The following is a 26,735-nucleotide window of genomic DNA, read 5'->3' on the forward strand; positions in this document are numbered from 1 at the left end:
TCCTGCCAAAATGGTTTTCTTGGTACTTCTCACACATGACACTCCTCTATCTCTTTGCCTTTGAACTTGTTGTACTTTATGCTGACAATTTACTCTTTCTCCTTAACTCTATCTTATAGAGTCTCTTTTTTCCTTTAAGATGAAGCATCTTCTGCATAATGCTTCCTATGATTCTTCCTCCCCAATGCTAATTCCTTGAACTACTTACATTTACTCACTTTATATTTATGCAATATATATTTACACATGTACTTCTTGTCTCCCCTATTAGAATGTCAACCCCTTTGAGATAGGGGCTATTTCAGTCTTTATATTTGTATCCCTAGTACCTAATTAGGTGCCTATATAATGGTCCCTTAATAAATATTAATTGATGGATTGAAGATTCAAGTCACAAGGGAGCAAGATAGTAACTCACTTGTTTGTAGTACAAAGCAAAGGCTTTCTCCAAAAGAACCAGACTCCAGTTACTAGAACTAAGGTACAAGGTCAGAATGAAACCAGTGGCAAAGCTAACACAAACCATGGAACCATAAGTCTTTGTGTTCCCTCTAATGGGAACATGGGGCATTTGGAGGTTACCTGACTCTGGCCATGAGAACTGCAAAGCTACATATATAGAGCCACTTATGTCAAGTTCAGGTTGTGGAATAGCTTGTCATTCAAGTAGGAGGGAGAGATTGGGGCCATATCATGGAAACTCTGAATGCCAAAATAAAAGGATTGAGTTTTATTCTGTAGGCAAGGGGGAGCCATTGAAAATCGTTGAGTAGGTGAGTCACTTGATGAAAATTATGTCTTAGGAAAACTGATGTAATGATGGTATATAGGATAGAAAATGTGGGGGGGGAAGAGAAGACAAGGGAAGCGGTAGGAGTTTATTGATAGAGTTCAATGAGGGGAGAAGGGCATGAGCTAAGGTGATAGCATTGGGAATGGAAAAGAAGAAACAGCACAATTACTAAAACAGCATCAACAGGACATGGCGACTGATTGGATGTGTGAGGTGAGAGAGAGAAGTAGTCAAAAATGACTCCAGATTTTCATCCTGGATGACTGTAAGATGGAGATTCTATGAAAAGAAATAAGGAAGGAAGTAAGGGGAAGAGACCATTTGGGGAGAAAGGAAAAGGGAATAGAAATGGAGCTGACTGTTTTCTCTGTTGGAATCGTCATCCTGAAGAGGTCAGGTTCATTGTCAGAGTGATCTTGGTAAAAGGGAAAATGAAAATTTCATCTTTTGAGGTTTTCCCTCATCCCCTCACTGAGAGTGGATCCTCACTTTCAGTTGTATGACTCACAAAGCTCACTGGAGCATTAAAAGGTAGGGAGGGGAGAGGGAAACACAGATTCTACCTCAACCGAGTTCATGTGGTGTTGGCTGTTAAGGAGATCAGACAATAAAGAGAGAAGGAGAGAGGCATGGTATGGAAAGGGGGAAAGTCCTCTGAGGTCTGGGAACAAAAATCATAGGGAGTTTTATGTTTATTGAAGACTTTCTCTTTTTCTAAGGCCTGCATGAGCAGCCAGAGAAGAAATGAGAATGTGTTTGCCAGCAGATACGGAAATAAAACTAGGGCAATTGCAATCAATTCAATTCAGTCAACTTGGGCATCTTCTGGAATATTAAAATCGCTCCCATTTTAGCCATTCTACTCAAAACTTAGTAGCAAAGCTATTAAACTTCTGAGTTGGTAGATTAAGAGCCCAGCTACAACAGGTCACCCCTGTTGTCTCTATTCCATATGTCGAATATAGAACCTGAGTTAACAGAAGTAAGACCTGTTCACTAAGAGAGAAGAGACCAAGGAGAGAGATGGTTTCAAAGCTAGAAGAGCCCTTAGGATCAACTGATTCAATGTCCATATTTTAAAGAGGAGGAAATGGAGAGATTGAGTAACTTGCCAAGATGGCATTGTGGAAAGTAGCAGAGACGGACTGAACCCCAATCCCTCTGTTTTGAGATAGTCCTCCCAATGAGAGTCCCTCCTGCGAGGATATAAGTTTCCCCTTTTGACCTTTGCTTTCTACATCTGGGTTCACAGTATCATTGCTCTACTGCCTTCCAGTATAGGTGTGGCTGTCAGTAGGATCAATCCTTGTTCAGGTACCTGGGTTCTAAGGAACAGTCCATGGGCAAGCTAGAGACAAGAGGGAAAATAACCCTTTAAAGAATTCAGGTGCTAAGAACAACATGTAAAATAATAAGAGTCAGTTCAATGCAAAATTTTACTGTGAGTAATGTGGAAGAGGAGGAAGGGGAGGAAGAAAAAGGGAACTGATGTAGGACTCAGGCAGACACACTAATAGAGAGCATGACTTACATAGGGCTGCACTGCATTGGGGAACACAAGAAAATAGGTCCATTCAGCAGAAAGGGGATGCTCCAGCAGGAAGGTGTGCTCTTGATGGAAAGGAAGGTGTTCTTCTGAGAGTAAGGTTCTTATACTATGATTTTGGGTGGCCTCCTTGGAACTGGGCGAATTGTGTTTTACGTATCAGAGCAAAATATTATTTTGTGGGCCAGTTTCCCTTAGGGGGAGACTGTCATGATGGCCTCAAAATCATTACGCCTCATCTTTTTCCCCCAATTTTTATTTATTTAATTTTTAATTTATGGAATAAGACAAGCATTTCCATAACATAATTTTTAAAAGATGATTGCACATGGAACTGCAAATCAATTATGTATGACTTGCTATTCTTTTTAAATCTAGAGTGGTACTTTGGTACTTGTTGTTAATTGGTTCTAAAAGGCAGGAGCGTACACCTCATCTTTTAACAATGGTTTCCATGCATTAATTACCAGCTACAGTCTCCCTTAAGGGGAAACTCTCATGGTGATCTCAAGACCATCAGGCCCAATATTAAAATGCTCTCATTACAAAGCCAGCATTGTCACAGCATCTCTCAGTTCCTGAGAGTATCCCAGTGTCAAGGAGCTTGTGAGTCTCTCTGTTCCATATGTGACTCTCTGTAGGTAAATTTAAAGCATATCACAAAGCAGTGGGGTTGTTTTTGTCCATACCCTACAGGAGAAACAATGTGGCATAGTGGATATAGAACTGGTCTCTAAAAGCAAAAGATAAATTCAAATCTCACCTCAGTTAGCTTTCTTAGCTGAGCAGGTCTCTGTCTCAGTTTCCTCATATGTAAAATGAGGATAATGGGTTAATAAAACCAAAACAAAATTGAATTAATTAATTAAACTAGGAAATTAGGGGTTAGAGGAAAGAATTAAATAGATGACATTAACTAATTTGATTTTTTTAAGTAGAAAAACCAAACTATTAGTATTAAAAATGGAAAGGATGAATTCACAACAAATGAAAAATTTAAAAATAAAATAGTTAACTATTTTGCTAAGTTATATCCCAATAAAATTGTCAATATAAAACAAATGAATTAAAATTTATAAAAATACAAAATGCCCAAATTAGTAGAACAAGAATTAGAGAATTCAAATAATTCAATCTCAGAAAATGAAATTAAGCAAGAGATAAGCTCCCAAAGAAAAATTGGGGGTACCAGGTACATTTCCAAACAAATTCTATCCAATACCTAAGGAACAATTGATTCCAATATTCAATTAGGGAGTAACTGAACAAGTTACTGAACTTGTTCAGTTGTGGTGTATGAATATTATGGAATAATATGTGAGGAAGGGAGTGCGTTTCAAAGGAATTTGGTAAGATTTCTCTGAACTGATGCAGAAAGAAATGAGCAGATTCAGGAGAACATCTTATCAATAACAACAAATATCTCTGAAAGGCTTAAGAACTCTCATCAGTATAATCAACCATGACTCCAGAGAGCTAATTATATGTCATGCTCCCCACCTTCTGATAGAGAGGTAATAGACTCAGAGAAAAGAATGATGTGTGTTTTTTGACATGGCTAATATGGCATTTTGTTTTATTTGACTATACGTGTTTGTCACAAAGATTTTCTTTTTCCAATGGGGAGGAGGGGTGAGTGGGTAAAAGAGAAAATAGATTTTTGTTAATTTTTAAAAAGTTAATAGAACAAAGAAAAGTTGCCTGGAAGGGCCCTAGTGGCCTCCATTGAGAAAATGAAGGAAATAAACAGAAAAGAAGAAAAAGAAAAAAGCGAAAAATGGAGGAAATAGATATTGTCACTTGTCTTCTATGGTCATTATGAGGTCTTATTATTAATCAGGAGAATAAGGATGAATAAGGAGAGAACATGCTAAGAGAAAGAGAAATACACAACAGTATTCAGTGTTTTCTAGAGTTAAAGATTATTATTAGGAGACAAAGGAGGAGGAAGGTAGAGATAGCTATTGTATTTGGCTCTTGGGAGGTCATTGATTTTTGGACTCATTAGAATACTTGGGACAGAAACCCAGTTATGAGGTTTGGAGGAGAGGTGATATAGAACAAAAAGTGAATTCTAGAACTATTCAATAACGGGGAGAAGAAAGGTGGAGATAATTGCTAAAAAAGAGAAAAAAGTTCAAGGTAGGAATGTTGTTTTGGTTTGTTTGTTTTTTTTTTTGTTTTTTTTGTTATAGAGACCTCAGCATGAATGCAATTCTTCTTCATCATTTACCAAGTTAAAAGCCTCATTATCCTGCTGCCTCTTCCTGCCCTCCTATCCCCATCTACCATATGTCTGTCCCTCTGTAGCTTACCATATCATAGCTGCTGTGCTACAATGTCCTCCCCTTTCCATTGTGCCCTCTAGAATACCAGGCTACTGTTAACCAATTTCCCTTCCTCCTTAGCTTCTACCTCTCACACTCCTTCTTACATCACCAAAGTCTCAGGAGATAATATACCCATGACCACATCTTCCAGTACTAGGAACATCCTATGCAGTAATGAGTCAGGACTTAGTTCTGCTTGGCTAAACAGTTATGATATTATAATAACTGCATCTGTGTAGCATTTAGGGGCTTATAAAGAGTTTTATTATATCCCCTATCTCATTTGAGTCTCACAACAATCCTGGAATATAGGGACTACAGGTATTATTATCCCTGTTTTACAGATGAGGAAAGTGAGGCTCAGAGATATTTAAATATGTAACTTTTCCAAGATCAGACAGCTAGTAATTAACAAAGGTGAGATTTGAACCCAAGTTTCTCACTTTATCTACTATGCCATGTTTCATAGGTCTTCATGTCATGGTGAGAAACATAAAAGGATCACTCATTGATGTCTATATTTAGGCAACATTTGTCAAATTTATGGCATAACTAGGAATATTTAAAGGGCTTTGATTGCAAATATTACTCCTCAGATCTAAGTCCAGGGGCCAATAATATATGTGTATTAGATGTAGCCATATATGCGAGTGTATTCATTTGTGCCTACACATATTGTCTCCCAATACATCAATGTTATAATTATGCTAAATCCATTCAAAATCTTTCTTGCTCTGCCTTTCTTTGATATATTTGTGTGCACACACGCAGGACAATTAGAATTTTGTCTCTAAATAGCGCATGGCTCTTCACAAATTCATGAGCTGAAGCTTTGTTTTTTTAGTCACTTGCAGTGCTCTCGTGAAGAATAATCACTCACTAACTTGAATAACTTATGTGGTTTAATCAACTGGTGTTCCCTGAAAGCCTTGAGCGATGCTGAGTATTTGCGAAGAAAAGCAAAAGATGTATAGCATCAGGCCTTGGAAAAGTCAAGCTTTTTATTTCTTATGAATGGGCAGCAATGGCTCTGATGTTTTTTTGCTTGGTTTTTAAAGGGAATATCAGCTAAATGATTTGTTGGGATTTTTTTGACTGAGGCAATTGGGGTTAAGTGACTTGCCCAGGGCCACACAGCTAATCAGCTAAATGATTAGAGAGGAGATTCAGAGTATAAATATGTCTCATGTCAATGACTTTTCTGATAAATATTCCCTATTCCTAAATATTAGCCCATATTTTTTGATAATACACAAATGTTTTTTAAAGGCGTAGCGACTGTGATTTGTTTGATAAAAGGAACTTCCAAGTGAAGTGATCCTCCTCACCAATGCAAGTAGATCCTTTCTCAGGGACTTCTAGTTTTAGAAAGTTATCTAGGCCATAAAAAAAGTTAAGTTACTTAGGGGTAGTCCATGTCAGAGGTGGTCTTCCAAGGTGGTCTTTCAAGGCTTATCTATCCACTCTACCATGATATCTCATAGCATGTCACAGTATAGTATCTCTATCCAATTGTGATATCTCATGTCAAATAAGCATTGCTATGTGCATGTAATAACCACGTCCTAAAATCACATAACATTTTCCAGTTTGCAAAGGACTTACTTTAATTCTCATAAAATCCCAAAAGTGTAGCCAGATGGGTGCTAGAGTCTCCATTTTAAAGATAAAGAAATGAAGGCCCAAAAAATTGCAGAGGATTTTCCCAACATCATGTGGTTAGTGAGTAGTAGGGTAGGGCTTCTTGGTCTTCTGATACTTTGTCCATCTGCTACACCATGTGTAGACCTTTCTGTATTATTAGCTGTAGTTTACAAACATCATTTCAATAACCTATATTGTTTTCCTGACCAGCTGATCTTTGTTGTTTTGAATTTTTACCTCAAATTTCAGAGAGTCAGATCTGGATCTGATATTTTGGGTACAATTTTATAGATCTCACTTATTGCAAAAGTTTTATTGTTGATCTTGGTGCTGCTATCTATGCTTTCATGCATTGTGAGTGAAAAGAAGAGGAAAAAAAAAACTAAGACGAATAAAGAAATCCTGTATGAAAGGGTCAAAGAGAACCTGAGGTGAAGCTTCACACATCTTCTGTTCAATTTTCCCTCCCCTCCCGGAAACCAATGCTGGAAGCTATCAAAGGCAAGAGGCCACTTGTGGTGAGGTTTTGTGTGGTTCTTCCAAAATTTGAGAATTCCAAATTACATTTTGAACTCTAGGGAGGATTAAATTTGCTGGCCTTGGATATCTTTAAGATACCTGAGTTCAGTGTACCACAAAATGTTATCTTCCTTTAATTCTTATGCCCTAATCTTTAGTCTCCATCACTTGAGATGCAATTTTCATGTCCTCAAATCTTCAAAGAATTGATAGGAAAAGTCATATGAAGAGGTGGAGATAAGATATTGGGAAAGAGGAGGAGGGAGTGCTAAATAAGGATGTGACCCAAAAAAAGATCTTTATTCTGGAGGCAAAGGGTGAGGTGCAATCAGGAGCATGAGAGTGAGCTTTGCTCACCTCCAGGGCCAGCAATTCATTATTTACCACAGTACAATATGCTTCATTATTTTGGTGCGACCATAATCTTACTACTGTGAGCTCTGTGGTATGGTACAATGAGTGTTGTATTTGACATCACAGAATTTATTTATTTCAAATCCCAGCCCTGATTCTGTGATCTTGGCAAGCCACTTAACCCTTGGACAGGGGAGGAGCTCCCTTTCCTCAGCTACAAAATAAAAAACTGAATGACCACTCAGGACCCTTTTAAGATCAAAATCTATGTTCCTATGGTCTGTCCTATGGTGCAGATCATAACCCATCCGTACTTCGTAATTCTGTGTGATTTTTCGTCATGTCCTTCAGTGAATCTTCCATAGAAAATCTATCCATTGAGCCAAGGAGAGGAACTATTTTGTTTTGGTATTCATAACCCTAGCACCTAACCCAGTGCCCAGTGATAGGAGGAGCTTAATAGATGCTTGTGGAGTTGAATGGAATTTAACTTAATTTTTATATACTACCAGCCCATTTTTCCTTTTCTCACCAGCAAAACAAACTTTCAAAAAAAAAGCTAGCAACAGGAATATAATCTGGAATGGGAGAGCTGGTTGTTAAAGTTTCAATATGGAAATCAGCAAATGTTACAAACCTAGATTTAATTTATTCTTTTGATGATTGCCTAGCCTTAAGAAAGTGATACAGAAAATGCTAACAGAGACTAAATTTTAAAATTTATCATGGAAACAGTATTTGTTTTTTAATTTGTCTTAAAGAGCTAGTAAACTAATCAGCATACCCTTGGATATAATGCTCATTGTTTATTTTGCCTCAAAGCACTACCAGTATGGCCTGGTAACTAAGGCCTAAATTAGATATTCTCTGGGATCTCATCTCTCATTTCTTCTAGTGAATCTATGACGATTTGGTTGGAGTTTTGGGATACCGAGTCCCAGTCAATGAAGCATTTTAATAACAAGAAAAAAGTCATCAGGATTTCTTTATTAGAAATGTAACTGCTGCTGGGGCCATGTATGGTGGCTTTATACCTAGCTAGAAAGTCCAGGGAGGTCCCTCAGCTCTGAATCACAGCCTACACCTTGATTGGCCTAGCAAGGCTACCCTCGTGCTTGCTGTGATTCCTTATCTCCAGATTTTGCTTCCCTGTGACAGGATCTGGTCAATCCCACAATTCCAGAACATGATTCACCTTAGCACTGCTCTATAGGATTTGTTGTGTGAGCTCTTCTCTGCCTTTCTCCGAAGGGGTGGAAAAGTGTCTTCATTTCCACTGAGGGAAAGGCTCGTATTCCTCTCCTTATCTGCCTACCACACACCCAGGAGATCTTTCCCTTCCTTTGACTGATAGAGAAGTCAATAGTGGTTTGCTCCCAGATGTGTAAGAAAAAAATGGCTCAGGACCTCTTGTGCTGGACAAAGAAATGTGGAAGTGGAAAAAGAAATTATGAGTATAGCCTTGAGACACCCTGCATTGGCTGGCATGTCTGCACAGCTGTGTGTGGGCACAGTGATTAAGCACAAAGCCAAAGGCTTGTGTTCCAGATGCACACAGCTGGAGGCACACCATTATTACTGTCTCAGTACATAACCTGCCCCTGAAGCTCCACTTGGGCTGCATTCAGAGGGAGAGGCAATCAGCAGGGCACAATTTATTACCCCAAACTGCTGCCAAATCCTTCACCTCTCTTCTTTTTCCTTCTTCCTTATCTGACTTTCTGAATTTAATTTCTTTCTTCTTCACCTCATTCATAACCTCTGCCAAGAAAGTTTTCCATCTTTTGTTCACAATTTTTCTGTAGGCCATGTGATGTAATGTAAAGGGCAGCAGCCTTGGAGTCAAAAGGAATGGGTTCAAGTCTCCCCTCCATCATTTCCTAGCTGTGAAACTGTGCAAGTCATTTCTTGCAGCCTTGGTTTCTCTTATTGTGAAATGAGAATGTTAATAATTCAGAGACCATGTGGCATAGTAGATAAAGTGTTGGAATTAGCCTGGACAAATGACTTACCTTTTGGGTGCCTAAAGCATTTATATCAAGAAATGAAGTTTCTTCTTCTTAGTAGAGAAGTTTATAGATCAATATTTCACACTGTATACCAAGATAAGGTCTAAATGAGGGCATGATTTAGTTTTATAGCTGAAGGAATTACAGGTCACCCCTGCTTATGTTAAAATTCATAAAGCATTTTCATAGTTCTCGGAAATCTAGAATCATTTCCATGATCTAAGAATGTGAGGCAGATAAAATATTCCCTTTCTACAGATGAAAAAGCTAATGCACAGAGAGATCCTAGAATCACAGATTTTAAATTGAAAGATATTTTTTATTTTAAGTCCTCTCCTTTTATAGATAAGGAAACTGAGGCACAGGGAATTTTATTGCCTTGCCCATTTTGGTTTTTATTCTCCCTAATCTTTCTGTAGCATTTATCAATATTTACCATATTTTTTTTGAATTCTCTCCCTCCTTGGGTTGCATTCTCTGCTGATTCCCATCATTCTCCTCTTATAACCTTTTCTCTTATTCCAGTACTTTTCCCTCCAATATCAATTCCCTAAATCACTGCAGTAGTTTCATAATTGGTGACATGACCCATAAGGTCACACAGCTAGAGTTGAATTTCCACATCAGATCTCCTGATTTGAAATTTAGAGCCCTTTGAACTATGCTCTATTGCCTGTAACCGGCCTCCAAGATCCCTTTTTTCTCTCCTACATGAGTGTGTGAGCTACAAAATCACCTCCTGAGCAGAGAGAGGATTACAACAGGATTCTTCAAGGGCTAGAAAGGGGCTACACTATGAACCTCGAGGCTCTTCCAGAGAAAAGTGTAAATGCCTCTTGACCAGAACACTGCTCTAATTTACTACTTAGAGTAAGGTTACTACACAAACCACCAATCTAAATATCCTTGCCAATTCAACAATAAAGTATCTGAAAGAGGGGACTGGTTATACCTATCAATCAACAATAAACATTTATTAAGCATCTACAGTGAACCAGGCACTGTTCTAGGTGCTAGAGATTCAAAAAATGAAACTATTCTTGGTCTCAAGGAACCTGTGTGCTAATAAGAGAGACAAAATATGCAAATATAGATATATGCAGAAGAAATTCAAAAAAATATAAAGCAATTAAATGTAAGGAAGCTTGGGGGGAGAGCACTAGCTCTTTTAGGAACTTGAAAAAGCTTCAGGTAGGATATGGGCCCTGAGTTGTATATTGAAGGAAGAGAGAAACTCTGAGAGAGGAGTGAAGACAGAAACCATTCCAGGCATGGAGGACAGCTAGTGCAAAGATCAGGAAATAGAAGAAGGAGTGTATGTGCAAGGAACAGAAAGAATGTCAGTTTGCCTGGATCACAGAGTACAGAATGGGGATTAAATGCATGAGTTTGTAGAGCATATCAACACTCTTGTATGGACCAGAGATCATCACCCAGAATTAAAAGGAACATTAAAGGTTATTTGGTCCCACCCTTTTATGTGACAAACTGAGTCCCAGAGATGGCTAGTGACTTTCCTGAAATCACAAAGGCAGTAAATGGCAGAAATAGGATTTGAACTCCACTCTAAATCCAGCATTCTTTCTACTAAAGTTCATAAGCAGTTTTCTCCTTAACAGGACTCGTGGTTACTGTGACATGGACTAATAAGCCAGTCTATACAAACTGAGTGAGAGAGAAGAGATCCAACCATCATGACAAGAAGCTCTCTATGTATCAGAACTATAATTAATGCAGGAGCATTAACCTGGACCACTACTTCCCCCTAGTGGCTGCCCTGCAAGTAAATTTCCATATTTCCCATCTCTCCCATGCCCCAGGTGCAAAAATTTCTAGTTACAGTTCTGCTGTGAATTGGGAGTTTCCCATGATCATTGTGATTTATGTGTAAGTGCAATAATAAGAGGTCCCTGACTTAACCTCTTCATTCCACACTCTCTCCCCCTTTTAGATTTCTAAGGATAACTGCTGTGCTTGCAGACTTCCTAAATACTCCCACACCACTCTAACGAAGCTCCTGTAGCTCACATTAGCCAGTTTCTTTCTTTTCTTCTTTCCTCAGAAATCAATCCTGCCATCTCTAGGTTCTTGTTGAGGTTTCTTCCAGGATGTTGACATCTTGTTGGTGCAGAGACAAGAACACGGCAGGGTCTTCTGCAATCTTGCAAAAGACTTGGCATTCACTAGGATGGGAAGCCTGCTGTCCTGAGATCTCGAAGCACTTTCCAGATGGCTCTAGCTGTCAAGTGCATTTGAAGAAAAATTGAAACACATAGAGGCTAAATAACCTATTCAAGGTTAACAATTAAAGTGTGGAAAGAACTCCCAATAAAAAGCAGAAGGTACCAAGTTAGAGGTTCTTATCTTTTTGTATATGGACTCCCTTGGCAATCTGCTGACCCCTTTCTTAAATGAGATCACAAAGGAAGCCAATTACAGGGAAGATGCACTTATCTATCTACATATATAGCCATCTATAGATATAGCTATTTCTATTTAATTCTTATCTGTTTTGTATGTGTTATGGACTCCCTTGGCAGTCTGGTGACCTCTTTCTTAAATGCACAAAATAAACTCCATAGGATCACAAAGGAAGCCAGTTACATGAAAGATGTTCTTATCTATCTATTTATATATGTACATATCTATAAATAGGTATATTATAGAGTAGATGGATAAATAGATAAATAGATTAGTTCTAAGGCTCCAGGTTAAGAACTCCTACTTTAAGCAATGGGTGTTTTCCGTTTCCACTAGGTATACAATCCAGCAGTGGAAGAAAACAGAGGTATCTTACATTAGCCAATTAACTGGGACAATAATGTGTTCATGTGAGGGCCGTGAGAGATACAGATATATAGCATTTTATCCTGGCCTGGTCCAAAAGCAGTTTCCAACTAGCCTGGGAAACAATACACATATCAAACCATAGTAAGACAAATCTTCCCCCATGCTTCAAGAAATCATAGAAGTAATTCTGATTTCTTGAAGACTATACCAGCAGGGCAAAACACTTATTAAATCCTGCCAGTGTAAAAAGATTTTGGATAGTAGTAGTGATGGTGGTGGTGGTGGTGGTAGTAGTAGTAGTAGTAGTAGTAGTAGTAGTAGTAGTAGTAGTAGTAGTAGTAGTAGTAGTAATAGTCATCTTAATAGTAGTAGTGTAGTAGTAATATAGTAGTAGTAGTGTAGTAGTAGTAGTAGTAGTATAGTAATAGTACTAGTAACAGCAGCAGCTCCTATTTTTATAGTGCTATAAAATTTCCAAAATACTTAGTGGTAGAGGTAGTAGTAGTAGCTCTTGTTTCTATAGTGCTGTGAGATTTCCAAAATACTTTTTAGCCCAATAAACTTGTGGGCCAAATAAACTCATTTCCTAAGATATCTGTGGAACACATTCATGGTAGTCATAGATCCTTGTGTAGCAAACCAGTTACTCCTCCCCAACTTTCACTTGTGAGCACAGTCTGGATCCCCAGACTATTATTACCTTGGGTCGTATGTGAAAATATAAAACTCTATGGTAAGGGTTGTAAGGATTTTGGTAATTCAGAAGAGACAGTCAGAAGCTGGAGTAAGTTTCCTGGAAAAGGAGGATGAATTAAGAAGTTATTTAGGTGGAGGCCAGCTTAAGGAGGAGAGATGGAGAGAAGAGATTGAAGAGCCAAAGCAAAAGTCAGGCAGGACAAATCTCAGTCTAACATCCCGATGACTCTTCCTAAGGAAGAGTTTGGCTATACTGACTCAGTGACGTCATTGAGAAATGAGGTGATTGGACAGTACTCTGCCTAGGGCCTCCCATTACATCCAGTACCTGAGCTTTGTCGGTTTATTAAATAATGAATATATTAAATTGACTCAGTCAATATATTGGAACATTTAACCTGGAGTTTGAGGCCCCACTGTTAGCTGCCAGTAGATAGCTGAAGGCAAAGTCTCCCTTTCTCTGTTCTTAGAGTGTCCACGTACCACTGTCCAGCAGGAGAGGGAGCCAGACGTTTTTCTGGCCCTCCCTTTTCCATGCTTCTACCTCATTCTGTCAATTTTTATGAGTTAATAAAGCATCTACAAGCGCTTAACTGGATCCAACAAAATTGAGATCAGCCGGTGCTCAGGTCCCACTCAATTAACTTGTACTCCTGAGGGTGCGGAGGCAGGGAGCACAGGGGCAGGAAGACTGTTAATTACATTCAATCAGGCCAGCTGTGGCATGCATTTCTTGCCAGCCCACTGTCTCTGAGTGAGTGAGGTGACCCAGGCTGTTGTAAAGTGAAGATTAAGTGGTTTTGCAGAGGACCTTCTGAAGGAGGGCAGCATCCTGCCTCTGATAGGATTTCCTCAAGTGGAAATGAAATCCAAGAAGATGCCTTACCATCTGCTGCCCCCTAAGGACCTTGAGCCCTTTCCCTCTGATCTGCAGCTGAAACCTCTCGGAGGTGATGTCTCCCCTATTAGAATGTCAGCTTCTTGAGAGCAGGAACTGTCACTTCTAGCCTTCCTCCTGGGGACTTTGTCCTTTTCTTGGTAATGTGTGTATGCATATATGCATGTGTGTGTATGTATGTATGTACACACACATACACAAGTATATGTATGTGTATTTGCACAGTGCTTAACAAAAGCTTTCTTATTCATTCATTCATTTGGGGAAATACGGGACACTGACTCCCAGGACATTCACTCAGTGTGATTTTGTCACCTCCTCCCAATGTCTATGCGGTTTGTTCAGCAAAAGAAATGACCTCTCGGGGCTCCATCAACATGCAGAGATAACTGTCCTCTTGTCTCCCAGCTCTTGCTGCTATCACTAGTGGTATGAAGCTGCCCATCACAGGGATGATAGATTTAGGGCCAAAAGGAACCTTAGAGAACATTTACTCAGATCCACTCCCTTCATTTTTACAGATGAAGAAACTGAGTCCCATGTATATTAAGTGACTTGCTCAAAATCACAAGATCATAAGCAGGAGAGAGAAGATTTGAATCACCTCATTTAGTATCAGAACTAATGCTCTTTCCACTATTATGGAATTGTGCCATCCAAGGCTATCTTTGCCCTCTCCGACTTCAAATATTAGGTGGGTTTTCAGTCTGCCCGATATAATATTAAGTCTGTAACATAGGCAGAATAAGCAATGGTCTCTATGATACAATTTTTAAGACTTCTGGAATGGTCCCTCTGGCTTATCCATCCCCTTAATTCTCTCACATGCAGAATACATGCCTTAAACTTCAAAGGCTTTCCTTCCTTCATCGTCTGGCTTTGATCTCTGCTTAAATTGCACATCTAGCAAAGTGAAGTAGGGAAAGTCCTGGATTAGTTCTATTTCCCACTCTACCACTGACTAGAAGCATGACCTTAGAGCATTCATTTACCTCTTTTGGAGTTAATTTCCCTTTTTATAAAAAGAAGGACTTTGAGCTGAAAAAGACTTTACAGCTCATTGAGTCTGCCTTCCCCTTACTTACAGATGAGAAAACTGAAGTCCAGAAACTTGCTTTTAGAGAAGTGAGGGGTACAGTAGACAGAGTCCTGGATTTGGAGTCAGGAAAACCTGGATTTGATTCCTGGCTCCCATACTTGAAGAAGTTGCATCACCGTGAATAAACTAGCTTTAGGGAGACAAAGTCAAGAAAACAGTCCCTGATCTCAAGGAGACCCTGCTCTATCTAAATCACTAACATGCAAATGGTTCTGTACAAACAAGCTGTTAAATTAATATTTAAGTTATTAAAAGAAGCTATTAAATTAGAAATAATCAATAGAAGGAAAGCATTAGAATTAGGGGGATTTGGGAAATGCTGATTGAAGAAGATATGATTTTAGCCGGGACTTGAAGGAAGCTGGAGAAGCCAAGAATTGGAGATGAGGAGGGAGAGCATTCCAAGCATTTTAGAACTGAAGAATTCCTGGAGCCAGGGGAGAGAGTTTCTTGCTCTTGCAACAGCAAGAAGGCTAATGTCACTGGATTTCAGAATACATTGTTTGGGGAAGAAGAGAAAAATGGAAGAATACTGGAAAGGAGGGGCAGGTTATAAAAAATTTTGAAAGTCAGAGATTTCAATATTTGATTCTGGAGGTGATAGAGAACCACTGGAGATGTCTCAGTTTCTCTATCTGTAAAGTGGGAATAATAATTCCTTAAGTACATACTACATTGCAGGCCATGCTTGAGGTTGATATGAAATAATATGCTTTAAAAATAATCAGGATTTGACTCTAGGTTCCCTTTTTTTTGTTGTTGTTAGAAAGATGACATTTTAATTTTTTTTCAATATATGTAAACATAACAATTATCTTTTTTTTATAATATTATCCCTTGTATTCATTTTTCCAAATTATCCCCCCCTCCCTCCACTCCCTCTCCCCGATGACAGGCAATCCCATACATTTTACATGTGTTACAGTATAACCTAGATACAATATATGTGTGTAAATCCAATTTTCTTGTTGCACATTAAGTATTAGATTCCGAAGTAACCTGGGTAGAAAGACAGTAGTGCTAACAATTTACATTCACTTCCCAGTGTTCCTTCTCTGGGTATAGTTATTTCTGTCCATCATTGATCAACTGGAAGTGAGTTGGATCTTCTTTATGTTGAAGATTTCCACTTCCATCAGAATACTGGGTTCCCTTTTTAAGCAAATATACTCTTTCCACTGCACTATGGTATACAGAAATGGGACTCAAAGACTTTTTAAAGTCTGTGCTCAGATAGTCTATGATTTATGCCTTGGTGTCAATTACTTCTGAACTTCCACCATGGGCTGATAGACTACAACAAGAATGGATCTTAGAGGTCATCAAATACAACCTACTCATTTTACAATTGAAGCCAATTATAAAGGGAAGGGACTAGCAGTGGAGCAAGGGGTGGATCTGGAAAAGCTTCTTGACTTGAAGGAAGGCAGAGTAACCAGAAGGTGGAGATCAGCAGGGAGAGCATTTCAGGCATACACGATAACTCGGAAGTCAGAGGACCTGAGTCCTCTATGAAACCTTGGACAACTTCCTGGAGCCTCAGTTTCCTTATCTGCAAAACCAGAAATTGGATTTTATGGCCCCTGGGGCATTTCTAGCTGTACATCTACATATCCATCCTCAAACTACTGCCTACTAGGGCATTTTTGTTTTAATCAGAAGAGAAGAGACAGAAAAGGATGCTTCTGACATCCTCCTACTAATCTTGTGTCCCTGTTATAGTCTGGCTGATCTATCAATCAGGCAGCAGGCCAGTCACCGCAGGCTGCTTGGTGATGCTGTGGCAAATCTGTAATTGCATCTTGAGAGTACCCCTCACAAGGATGTGGGGATCATAACCTTGCCAGGCCTTCAGAACCTGAACAATTCTTCTCTGTCTTTCCCTAAATCCTCCTTAGAGGTTCCATCCAACATATTCTCTGTTCTTTTAATTTTTTAAATTTAATTTTAAAAATTTTAAGGCAATCAGGGTTAACTAACTTACCCAAGTCACACACCTCTATTCTTTTTAATATCTCAGGGGTGCTAGCATAGCATTTGGCTGTTTATCTGTTATCTCTCAAACAACCTCCTTCCTTTTCCAGTCCCACAGATCTTCAACAGTGTCTTTTTGTGAACTCCTCATTCACAGATCATTGGTAATCTGCTACAGGCTACTTAGACTCGCCATGCATTTTTCTATTGCTGTTTACATTGCTTGTAAGTTTGAATCATCTGCAAGCATGGTGTTCCGTGATTTACAGCCATAAGACATCTTTGGACAAATGCTCACATGAAAGAGATGTTTTATACAGTAGGAAATAGGTAGCAGTCATCCAAAATACTGAAACAATGAAAATTTTGAAAACGTACAAATGTCAAGTTCAAGCAGCTTTTACTTTGTCTTAGAGCCAATAGGAAGCATAAAGAACAATATATTCAGACCTATGCATCAGAAAATCATTTCTGTGTTTATTTTGTATTTATTTTAAGATTAAATTGGAGAGGGGAAATTATGGAAGAAACAGGATTATTACAATAATCTATAAGGACAGGTGATAAGATTTTGGCTGTGAATGGAAAAAAGACAAAAGTCAGAGATATTGCAGAGGGATGATTCAGAGAGGATAGCTAAGTATCATAATAGAGTGCTGGGTTTGGAGTTATGAAGACTCATCTTCCTGAGTTCATATCCAGTCTGAGGTACTTACTAGCTGTGTGACCTTGGGAAAATCACTTAATCATATTTACCTCAGTTTGCTCTTCTGTCAAATGAGTTGGAGAAAGAAATGACAAACCACTCCAGTATCTTTGTCAAGAAAACCCAACAGGGATCAAAGAGTTGGACACAACTAAAATGACTGAATAACAAAATAAATCAGAGAAAGGAACAAGTCAAAAATGATGAGATTTCACACCAGGGTGATTAGGGAAATGGATGTACCATCAACAGAAATGGAGAAATTAGGAGGGAAGACAAAAGTTAGAGGAGAGCTGGTTGGGGACATGCTGAATTCAAGGCACTGGTTGACATCCAAGTGGAGAGATCCAGCAGATAACTGGAGCTTGGGGAAATAATTGAAGCTGGATATCAGATATGTCAGTCATCTGCTGAGAGGTGATAATTGAAACTATGGATGAAATTGTCAAGGGAAAGAATGTAAAAAGAGGAGAAAAAAGGACTGAAAACTCCTAGAGAACATTCCTATATAGAGAATGAGAAGCAGAGAATAGACACCAACAAGAAAGGCAAACAAAGATCACTTTGCCTGGAGAGACCCTCCCTCCTAGAACTAAGAATGAACCTGGTCAAAGTGAGTGGTGATTGATTTGTCTATTCACAGCTCTCAGAAATTAACATTTTCACCCAACATCTTAGTGGGGAATTAGGTATGGGCCAGAGGTATGTGCCAGAGGAAAACCTAAGTAAATGGTGGTGAAACATTATCATTAGACACTGTCCTTAGGACATGCTCTTGGGAGCAATTCATTTAGAGAGCTTCATTGACCTATTCCCAAGATCAATCTACCCCATATAGAATTCTCCCCTAAAGCAACTGCTATTATATCAAAATGCCAATTTCTCCTCATTTCTTCCTCTTCTCCTCTAACCTCTTCTCCCTCCCTCCACATTGGAACATCTTTCTTTTAAATTTCTATTTTTTCTCTCAGGGATTGATGCTCTTGCCATCTAGCATACCTGATTCTTGTCTTTGTGACAGAGGTATTACTTCAGCTATTTTCAGAATGTCAGACCAGGCCACAGCCTATCCCGTATAGTCCCCCTGTTCTTCAAGCAAGAGCTTCTAAATCCAGAAGGATCTGTCCTGATCCCTTAGGGCTGGGCCAGGGAATCCTAGAGCCAGGATAAATTGTCTCCTTTTAGCATCTCTCACTTAGAACAGCAGCTACCATTTAATGAGAAACAGACAGATATTTAGGCGGCTGTTTGGGTGCAGTAGAAAGCCAGGCCTGGAATCAGAAAGACCTAAGTTTATGGCCTCAGACATTTACTAGCTAAGTGACCCCAGGCAGGTCACTTAACATTGTTTGCCTCAGTTTTCTTATCTGTAAAATGAGCTGAATCATTCCAGTACCTTTGCCAAGAAAACCCTAAATGGGGCCATGAAGAGTCAGACATAACCGAACAACAATAATGATAATAATCAAATAATTGTTAAAGACAACTAGGTTACACAGGTAGTAAGGGAGCGGTCAGGGAGACAAATTTAGCTCAGCTTCTTGATGGCTAGAGTAGGTAATCTTTGCACTGGGCCACCGCTACCCTTTTAAGCCAAGATTAACTGTGGGAAGAATGAGAGTGGGGAAGGAAGAGAGTGTGGGAATAAATAATATACTTATTAAATAAACTTAGGTATAAAATGCTATTATAATTACGCTATTCTTAAAGGAGAATGCAGAGATGCCAGATGGGTAACAATGATTGTTGTTGTTATTATTATTAACATTTATAATGTGCTTTAAGATTTGCCAAGTGCTTTATAAATATTGTCTCATTTTATCTTCATACAAATCTTGGGAGTCCAATATTATTATCTTCCCTTTTTTGCAGCTGAGGAAATTGAGGCAAGACAAGGTAAGTACAAGTAGATGGATTCAGATTCCTGTTAAAAGATTGGATCCCAACTCACTTCCAGTTGATCAATGATGGACAGAAACAACTACACTCAGAGAAGGAACACTGGGAAGTGAATGTAAACTGTTAGAACTACTGTCTATCTACCCAGGTTACTTATACCTTCGGAATTCAGCTTGTCTTCCCAAATCCACAGACTCACAAATACATTCTTTTTTCTAGGGCACTAGCTTCCCATAAATTTTAGCTCCTGCTAGTCCCAGACACATGAAGAAAAGCACAAAAAGGACAGTTTATCCCCTAAGCCACCAGAAAAACTGCCTCCTGATCAGGTGAATTCCAAATAATTCTCTGAAGTAGTTTAGTTGGTGGAGTGGGGAAGATGAGGCAGGAGACCAGCTGCTTCAGATGCACCCCTAAGAAAGACTGTATAAGGCTGGAGTGATGCAGTGGTTGGCCTCTGCGCCTGCTTCTGCCTCCTCTACACACACAGCCTGTGGAGAAGACTGTGAAGGGTTAATGCCAGTGCTCTGGCAGAAGCTATGAATTATATTCCCATTTATCAGGTCAACCAACATGCACTAAGAGCTTACTTTGTTCCAAGTACTATCCTTAACCCCAGTTGTGATTCTCAGCACTTCTTTCAGTCAGGTCCCTGTAGTTCCCAGTATATTGTTGGGTTCACAGCTACTGGGAAGTGGTCCCACCATTTCGCTTTTAAAAACTGTCCATTTGGGGCTGATCAGTTAGTTCCCAGTTGGGCTCCCCAGACAAAATAGTATTTGCTGCCCTCTGGTGGTAGACAGAGCTGTAAGGAACAAGCTGGTCAAAGTGCTGAAGAATCATGAGATTTTCATGAGAAAATTGAACTCCCTATCTTGTGCACTGTCCTAGATCCTTGTGGAGAGAAACACATAAAACTTAAAGACAGTTCTTTCTCTCAAGGAACTTACACTGGCTGGGAGAGCTGCATGCAGGCTTTATAACAATATTGTAAGGCAGTCACTGTGCCTGAGGGAAAAGACCTGAGTTCAAATCCCATCTCCAATTTCTATCTGTGTAACTAACAAACTTGCTCCAAAGACCTGAGTTCAAATCCCATTTCTGATCATTTCTATCTGCATAATTTCAAACTGCTCCTTATCTCTGAGCTTCACTTGCCTTACCTATAAAAGTAGGTCATTCCTAAACAACTGTTTGGACATGTATACATATATTATACTTAATTTATACTTTAATATATTTAACATGTATGGGTCAACCTGCCATCTGAGGGAAGGGGTGGGGAAAGGAGGGGAAAAATTGGAACAAAAGGTTTGGCAATTGTCAGTGTTTAAATTACCCATCCATATATCTGGTAAATAAAAACTATTATTAATAAAAAAAAAAAAAAAAAAAGTAGGTCATTCCTGAAAGCTCTTCCATCTCGGTATTCTGTGGTACAAATGAATGGATCATTTAAATGCTACAGGAATTCATGACAGGAAAGGACTATTTAGAGACTAAGACAGTCAAAAAAAAGAAATGTCACCGAAGACAGAAGACTTGAGTTGAAACTTGAAGATGAGAAGGTTTTGGCCAGGGAGAGAAAAAAGAAGGAAATCCTTTGGTTTATACCAAGTTTTATCACGTAATAATTACATTATAGGAACCTCCATTGCGTTTTATTCCTATTAGATTGTGAAAGAAGGAATGTCTAAGCTTTGTTTCTCCTGGAGCATCTATTACAGTTCTGTACACTCTGAAGGTACTAATAAGTGTATTTAGTGTGAGTGAAAGCCTCCCAGGAAGAGCATTTAGCAAAAAACACAAAGATAGGAATGAATAAGGCACCAAGCAATATGCAAATGTTTATTGAATACAATTATGTGCAAGGATACTTTGAGATCTATAAAGTAATATAGTGACATTTCTTCTCCTGAAAAAGCCCACAAAAGCATGGTTGAGTGACATTGACTAACTCATCTAATTAACTGCACAAAGGACATTTGCATCGGAGGGCATTAATGGTTTGAAGATGAATTGGACCAGATTATGGAGGGCCCTGAGGCTCCAGCCAAGAAGCTTTGAAGTTACCTCACAGGCAGTTGAGAAAAGCAATGTTTTGGGAAGATTGACTTAGGACTGACTATAGGACATAGGATGGATCAGAGGTCAGAAGAGGACGAAGTAGAGAGACCAATTAGGAGGCTATCACATGTATCCAAGTCTTAAATGATGGGAGCTTCAGCTAACTTAATGATGATAATAGAAATGGAAAGATCAATCAATAAACATTTATTAAGTAGCTATAATAAGCCAGTTACTGTGCTAGGAGCTGGGGATACAAAAAAGACAAAAGACATGGTAAATGCAACAAGACTATTAGGGAAATATTGTGCATGATATAACCTGTATTGAATTGTTTGCATTCTCAGTGTAGGGGATGGAGGGGGAGGAGGAAGTGAGAAAATCTGGAATTCAAAGTTTTAAAAAAGAAGGTTAAAATTGTATTTACATGTTGCTGGAGGAAAATAAAATATTAATTTTTTTTTTAAAAAAGGAAAAAACAACAAACAAACAAAAAGGATAAGATATGTAATGTGGTCTGTTGTCCAGGGCCAGTCAGTGGACACGGTGGGATAGTTTGTACACTCCCAGTCACAAATTAACTAGCTCTTAGGGGTGAGAACTCCAGAGATAGGTTAGCCTCCCCAGGACTTGGGAGTGCCAGGATATAGCGTGGGCAGTGAAACAGTAAAGGGTAAGGAGAGCTGGAATGCTAAGGAGCAAAGGCATGCTACTTCATCCTCCCTGCCCTTAACCTCAACTCCTTAGGAAAGTATATCCTACTTGGAATGTGCTTAGTTGGCCAGCCTGAAAATGTTGATCTTGAGTTATGGCCTAAATCTGCCTTCTAAGCAGCCTCCAGCATTTATGGTTCTCTCTCTCAACTTGTCTGGCCTAGATTCAAACCAGAAACAGAATAAGCTATAACTCCATAGGACTCTCGACCTCCTCTGAGTTATCCCACACTCTGCTCACCAAGAAACTGCTGAATGGACTGGAGTGGATCTCAGTGCTGAGATTTTCCTCCCCTCTCTAGGCATAGTAGCACAGGGCTCTCTCTTGGGGGCATGCTTTTTGAATTCTTCATATTCATTGTTTTTCACAAAGCAATGACATTCCATTATTATGTACTAAAATGTGTTCAACCATTTCCTCATCGACGGGCATTTACCTTGTTTCCAGTTCTTTGCTACCACAGAATGGACATCTAAGTCAACAGTTTAACAGGTTAATCACTTAAAAATACTAAAAAAAAAAGCATACGTGACCCTGGTCACAACTCCAATTACTTCAGCAAAAAAAAGCATAAGCAGCATTAACTTAGTAAATGGTGCCTCCCTATGTGTAGAGAAAGAAGTTGGGATATGGATTCAGGGACCTGAACTTCTTAGAGTTAACTGTCTATAAAGGAGTTTTTCATGTCTTATCTTCCTGTGTCCAGTAGAGAGTGGGCCCTAAACATCCATCACAATGGCCTCCAGAATAGTAACTGACTCTTATTTCCAAGTGACTCAACGTTTCTATATGGCCTTTCTGCTTGTGTTTTGCAGAGTTTGATGGAGAATCGTTCGGATGACAGCGGGAACAGTTGTAATCACTGGCGGAATCCTAGCAACTGTGATCTTACTCTGCATCATTGCTGTCCTGTGCTACTGTCGGCTCCAGGTCAGTAACTTCCTGGGCCCCCGGAATGGCTTTATGCCAGCAAATTCCATGACCTTAGAAAGTTGAGCTAAAAATCTACTGGGTATAATTAGTTCAAGTGCTCTGAGATATGGATGGAGGGTTTTAAGAGATGGAAGAGTATGGTTCTCAAACTTTTTTGCTCATGACACAGGATTATTTTTTTAAATTGGGAATTATAATACACTGAGCTTGGTACACTACACCTGAATACCTTTCTGTGAAACATAGGGTCACTGAATTTCAAGCTGGAAGGAACTTAGAAGCTACCAAGTCCAACTTCTTTGTTTGATAGATATGAGGTCTATAAGTGACTCATGTTTAACCTATATTGGATTGCTTGTTTATATGAGAGGATCTGGGGAAGAGAGAAGGAGGAAAAATTTGGAACACAAAGGTTTTTCTTTTTTTTGCTTTTTATTTACAAGATATATGCATGGGCAATTTTTCAGCATTAACAACTGCAAAAAACCTTTTGTTCAAATTTTTCCCCTCCTTCCCCCCACTCCCTCCCCCATATGGCAAGTAGAGCAATACATGTTAAATATGTTAAAGTATAAGCCAAATACAATATATGTATACATGTCCATACATTTATTTTGCTGTACAAAAGGAAACAGACTTTGAAATAGGGAACACAAGGTTTTTCAAGGATGAATGTTGAAAACTATATTTGCATGTATTTGGAAAAATAAAAAGTTATTATTAAAAAAAGAAATTAAGTTATTTGCCCAGAATCACATAGCAATAATCCAAAGTTGGATTGAAACTGAGGTCTTCATTAATACAGATCCAAACTATCCACTGCACTATACTGCCTTTCAACCATTGACATGGAGATGTTAATAATAATAGCAACTAACATTTATATAGCACCTATTATATATCACGCATTGAGCCAAGCACTTTATATTTTCTCATTTGATCCTCACAGCCATCCTAGGAAGGTATTATTACTATCACCATTTTACAATTGAGGAAACTGAGGCTAAATTATTTACCCAAGCTTAACATAGCTATTATTTGAGGTACTTGATGTCTTCCTGACTAGACCCAGTGTTTTATCTACTGCACCATTTAGCTAGTTAGAGAGAAAGGGTCTTCTTCAAGGTCCTGTGGTACCTTGGAGGCTCAACAGAGAGTATGAGATTAGATAGTCATTGCATTTCAGGAGTGATAGGAAAGGAATCACTCAATTTCCATGGTTTTTAAATGCTCTTTAAAAGCTGCATCCAGAGATTCACAGCAATGTCTTTCTCTATTAATAAGAATTAGAAGCTATTCCCTTCCATCTTCAGAGGAAAGAGGCTGGAATATGATCATAGGACAGGGCTTCCAATCCTAACTCTGTTACACTGGCTATGTGAATGTGAGCAACTGATTTACCACTGAGCTGAAGACTCCTCCTCCTCCTCTATAATATGGGAGTAATAATATGGAAAGTGCTTTGTAAGCTGAAATGCCCCAAAGAAATGTGAACTATTGAAATTTTGTAAATAGGAGGAATGGAGCTGGGAAGCTACTGACCTTTCTGTATTAGGGAATATGAGTCACCATGGAAAAAGAAAGGCAGTATGGTATAGTAGATTAGGCACTGGACATGAAGTGAGGAAGACCAGGGTTCAAATTGAAGGCCAGATAATTTCAATACCTTAAACCTCATTGCAAAAGCAGCTGACGTGGAAAATAGATACAGGAGAGATGATATAAAAATAATTTGTCTACATGAAGGCCATGACTAAATAAAAAGGGTATAGGTAGCATTCTTCAAGATATCTTGAAAGAAAACTGCCCTGATAGACTAGAAACAGAGGCAGAGGGAAGACATTGGAAAAATCTTAAACAAGTCACTTAAATTTTCTCCTTTAAAATCTTCTAAATGAGAGAGGTTTGCAGCAGATTGGCAAAGTTGACAAAAATGGAAAAGGACACATCTTGGGGGACTGTGGAAAAATCAGTACATCAATAGACTGTTGGAACTGTGAAGACCATTCGCTTTCATTGCTGTGAATAGCAGTTTGGAGTCATGCCCAAAAAGCTATAAAAAGGGGGCATACTCTGACCCAGTAATACCGCCACTAGGTCTTTACCCTAAAAAAAATCAAAGAAATAGGAAAAAGACCCATTTGTGCAAAAATATTTATAGAAGCTTTCTTTGTGGTGGCAAAGAATTGGAAACTGAAGAGGTGACTATCAATTAAGCAATAGTTGGGCTGAACAAGTTATGGTATATGAATGTGATGTAATACTATTGTGCTGTAAAAAAAATGACAAAGGAGATTGTTTCAGCAAAACCTGAGGCAGACTTGCATAAACTGTTACAAAATGATCCAGGAGAATGATATATACAATAATTCATGATGAGTAGGGCTCATGATGAAATACGCTACCTCTCTCCAGATAGAGGTGATGGATTCAGAATAAAGACATATTTATTTTGGACACAGACAAAGAAAATAGGAAGTTATTTATCTTGACTTTTTACCTTTGGAACATGTTTTCTCAATGGAGTGAGGAGGGAAATGGAGGTGAAATATGGACCTTTGGAAAATAAAATTCAATTTTAAAAAATACAAGAAAATAGGCATATTATTGCACCATTGGTGGAACTATGAATTAGTCCAGTAATTCTAGAAAGCAATATTGAATCATGTTCCCAAGAGCCCCCCTACACTCTATGAACCTTTGTACCAGTAGTAACTTTACTAAGCATATATCTCAAAGGAACCAAAGGCAGAAGGAAATAACCTTTGTATACACAAACATTTATAGCAGCTCTTCTTGTTATAGTAAAATGAAGTGGTTAAACTTGATTGATGGCTTCTAATGATCCTATAGTTTTTGGGTTTTTTTGTAAGCTCATTAGAGCAAAAAAGCATCAAGGAACAAGCAATGAGGGTGAAACAAGAAATTCTTTTGGCCAGCTCCTCTGGCTAGCTTCTACTTTGGTTCCCTGAAAAAATCACTTATTCCCTTCACTGCTTAAAGAGATGATCATGGGCCTCTCTTTCTCTTCTTTTCTTTTTTTACCCTTTCCAATTTTATTTTTTAGTATTTATTTTAAACATTCTTTCTTTTTAAGTTTTGAGTTCCATATTCTCTTCCTGCCTCCTATTCCTGCTTTATCCACTGAGAAGGGAAATAATATACCAATTATGCTGTGAAATCATACAAAATTTATTTCTATTCTAGCCATATCTAAAAAAAAGAAAAAGAAAGCAAAAAAATTATACTCAATTTATACTCAGAGTTCATCAGTTCTCTCTCTGGAGTTAGCATTTTTTCATCTTTTGGAATTGCCTTGGATCATTGTATTGATCAGAGTAGCCAAGCCTTGCACAGCTTATCATTACAACATTGCTGTTATTGTGCACAGTAATCTTCCATTTTTTCTCATTTCACTTTGCATCAGTTCAATTATGTCTTGCCATGATTTTTTTCTGAAATTACCCCCTCATTATTTCTTAAAGAATAAAAATATTTTATCATAATCATATGCCCCAGCTTGTTTAGTCATTCCCAAATCGATTCCAATTCTTTGCCACCATAAAAAGAACTGCTATGAAAGTTTTTGTATATATAGAACTTTATCCTTTTATCTCTAGTAGTGACACTGATGGGTCAGAAGACATACAGTTTTATAGCCCTTTGAACATAGTTCCAGATTGGACCAGTTCAATATTCCATCAATAGTTCATTTATATACCTATTTCCCCCCATCATTCCACCTTAGCATTTTTCATTTCTGA

At 38.6% G+C, this 26,735-nt stretch overlaps 1 protein-coding gene across 3 annotated transcripts in view; it reads left to right on the plus strand.

Annotated features, from left to right (window-relative positions):
- Nucleotides 1-26,735, plus strand: part of LOC141565443 (protein FAM163A-like) — a 122,119-nt gene that overhangs the window by 91,427 nt on the left and 3,957 nt on the right. Inside the window, exons 1-2 of one of the 3 annotated variants that reach the window (XM_074308496.1) lie at nt 21,830-22,530; nt 22,854-22,968. In XM_074308496.1, coding sequence (XP_074164597.1) covers nt 22,876-22,968 — 93 coding nt within the window. In that variant the 5' untranslated portion in view covers nt 21,830-22,530; nt 22,854-22,875. Of the gene's footprint in view, nt 1-21,829; nt 22,531-22,853; nt 22,969-26,735 lie in introns of those variants that run through there. The other 2 variants (XM_074308495.1, XM_074308497.1) reach the window with 2 other exon arrangements.

This window comes from Sminthopsis crassicaudata, chromosome 4, assembly GCF_048593235.1.
Source record: "Sminthopsis crassicaudata isolate SCR6 chromosome 4, ASM4859323v1, whole genome shotgun sequence".
NCBI lineage: Eukaryota > Metazoa > Chordata > Mammalia > Dasyuromorphia > Dasyuridae > Sminthopsis > Sminthopsis crassicaudata.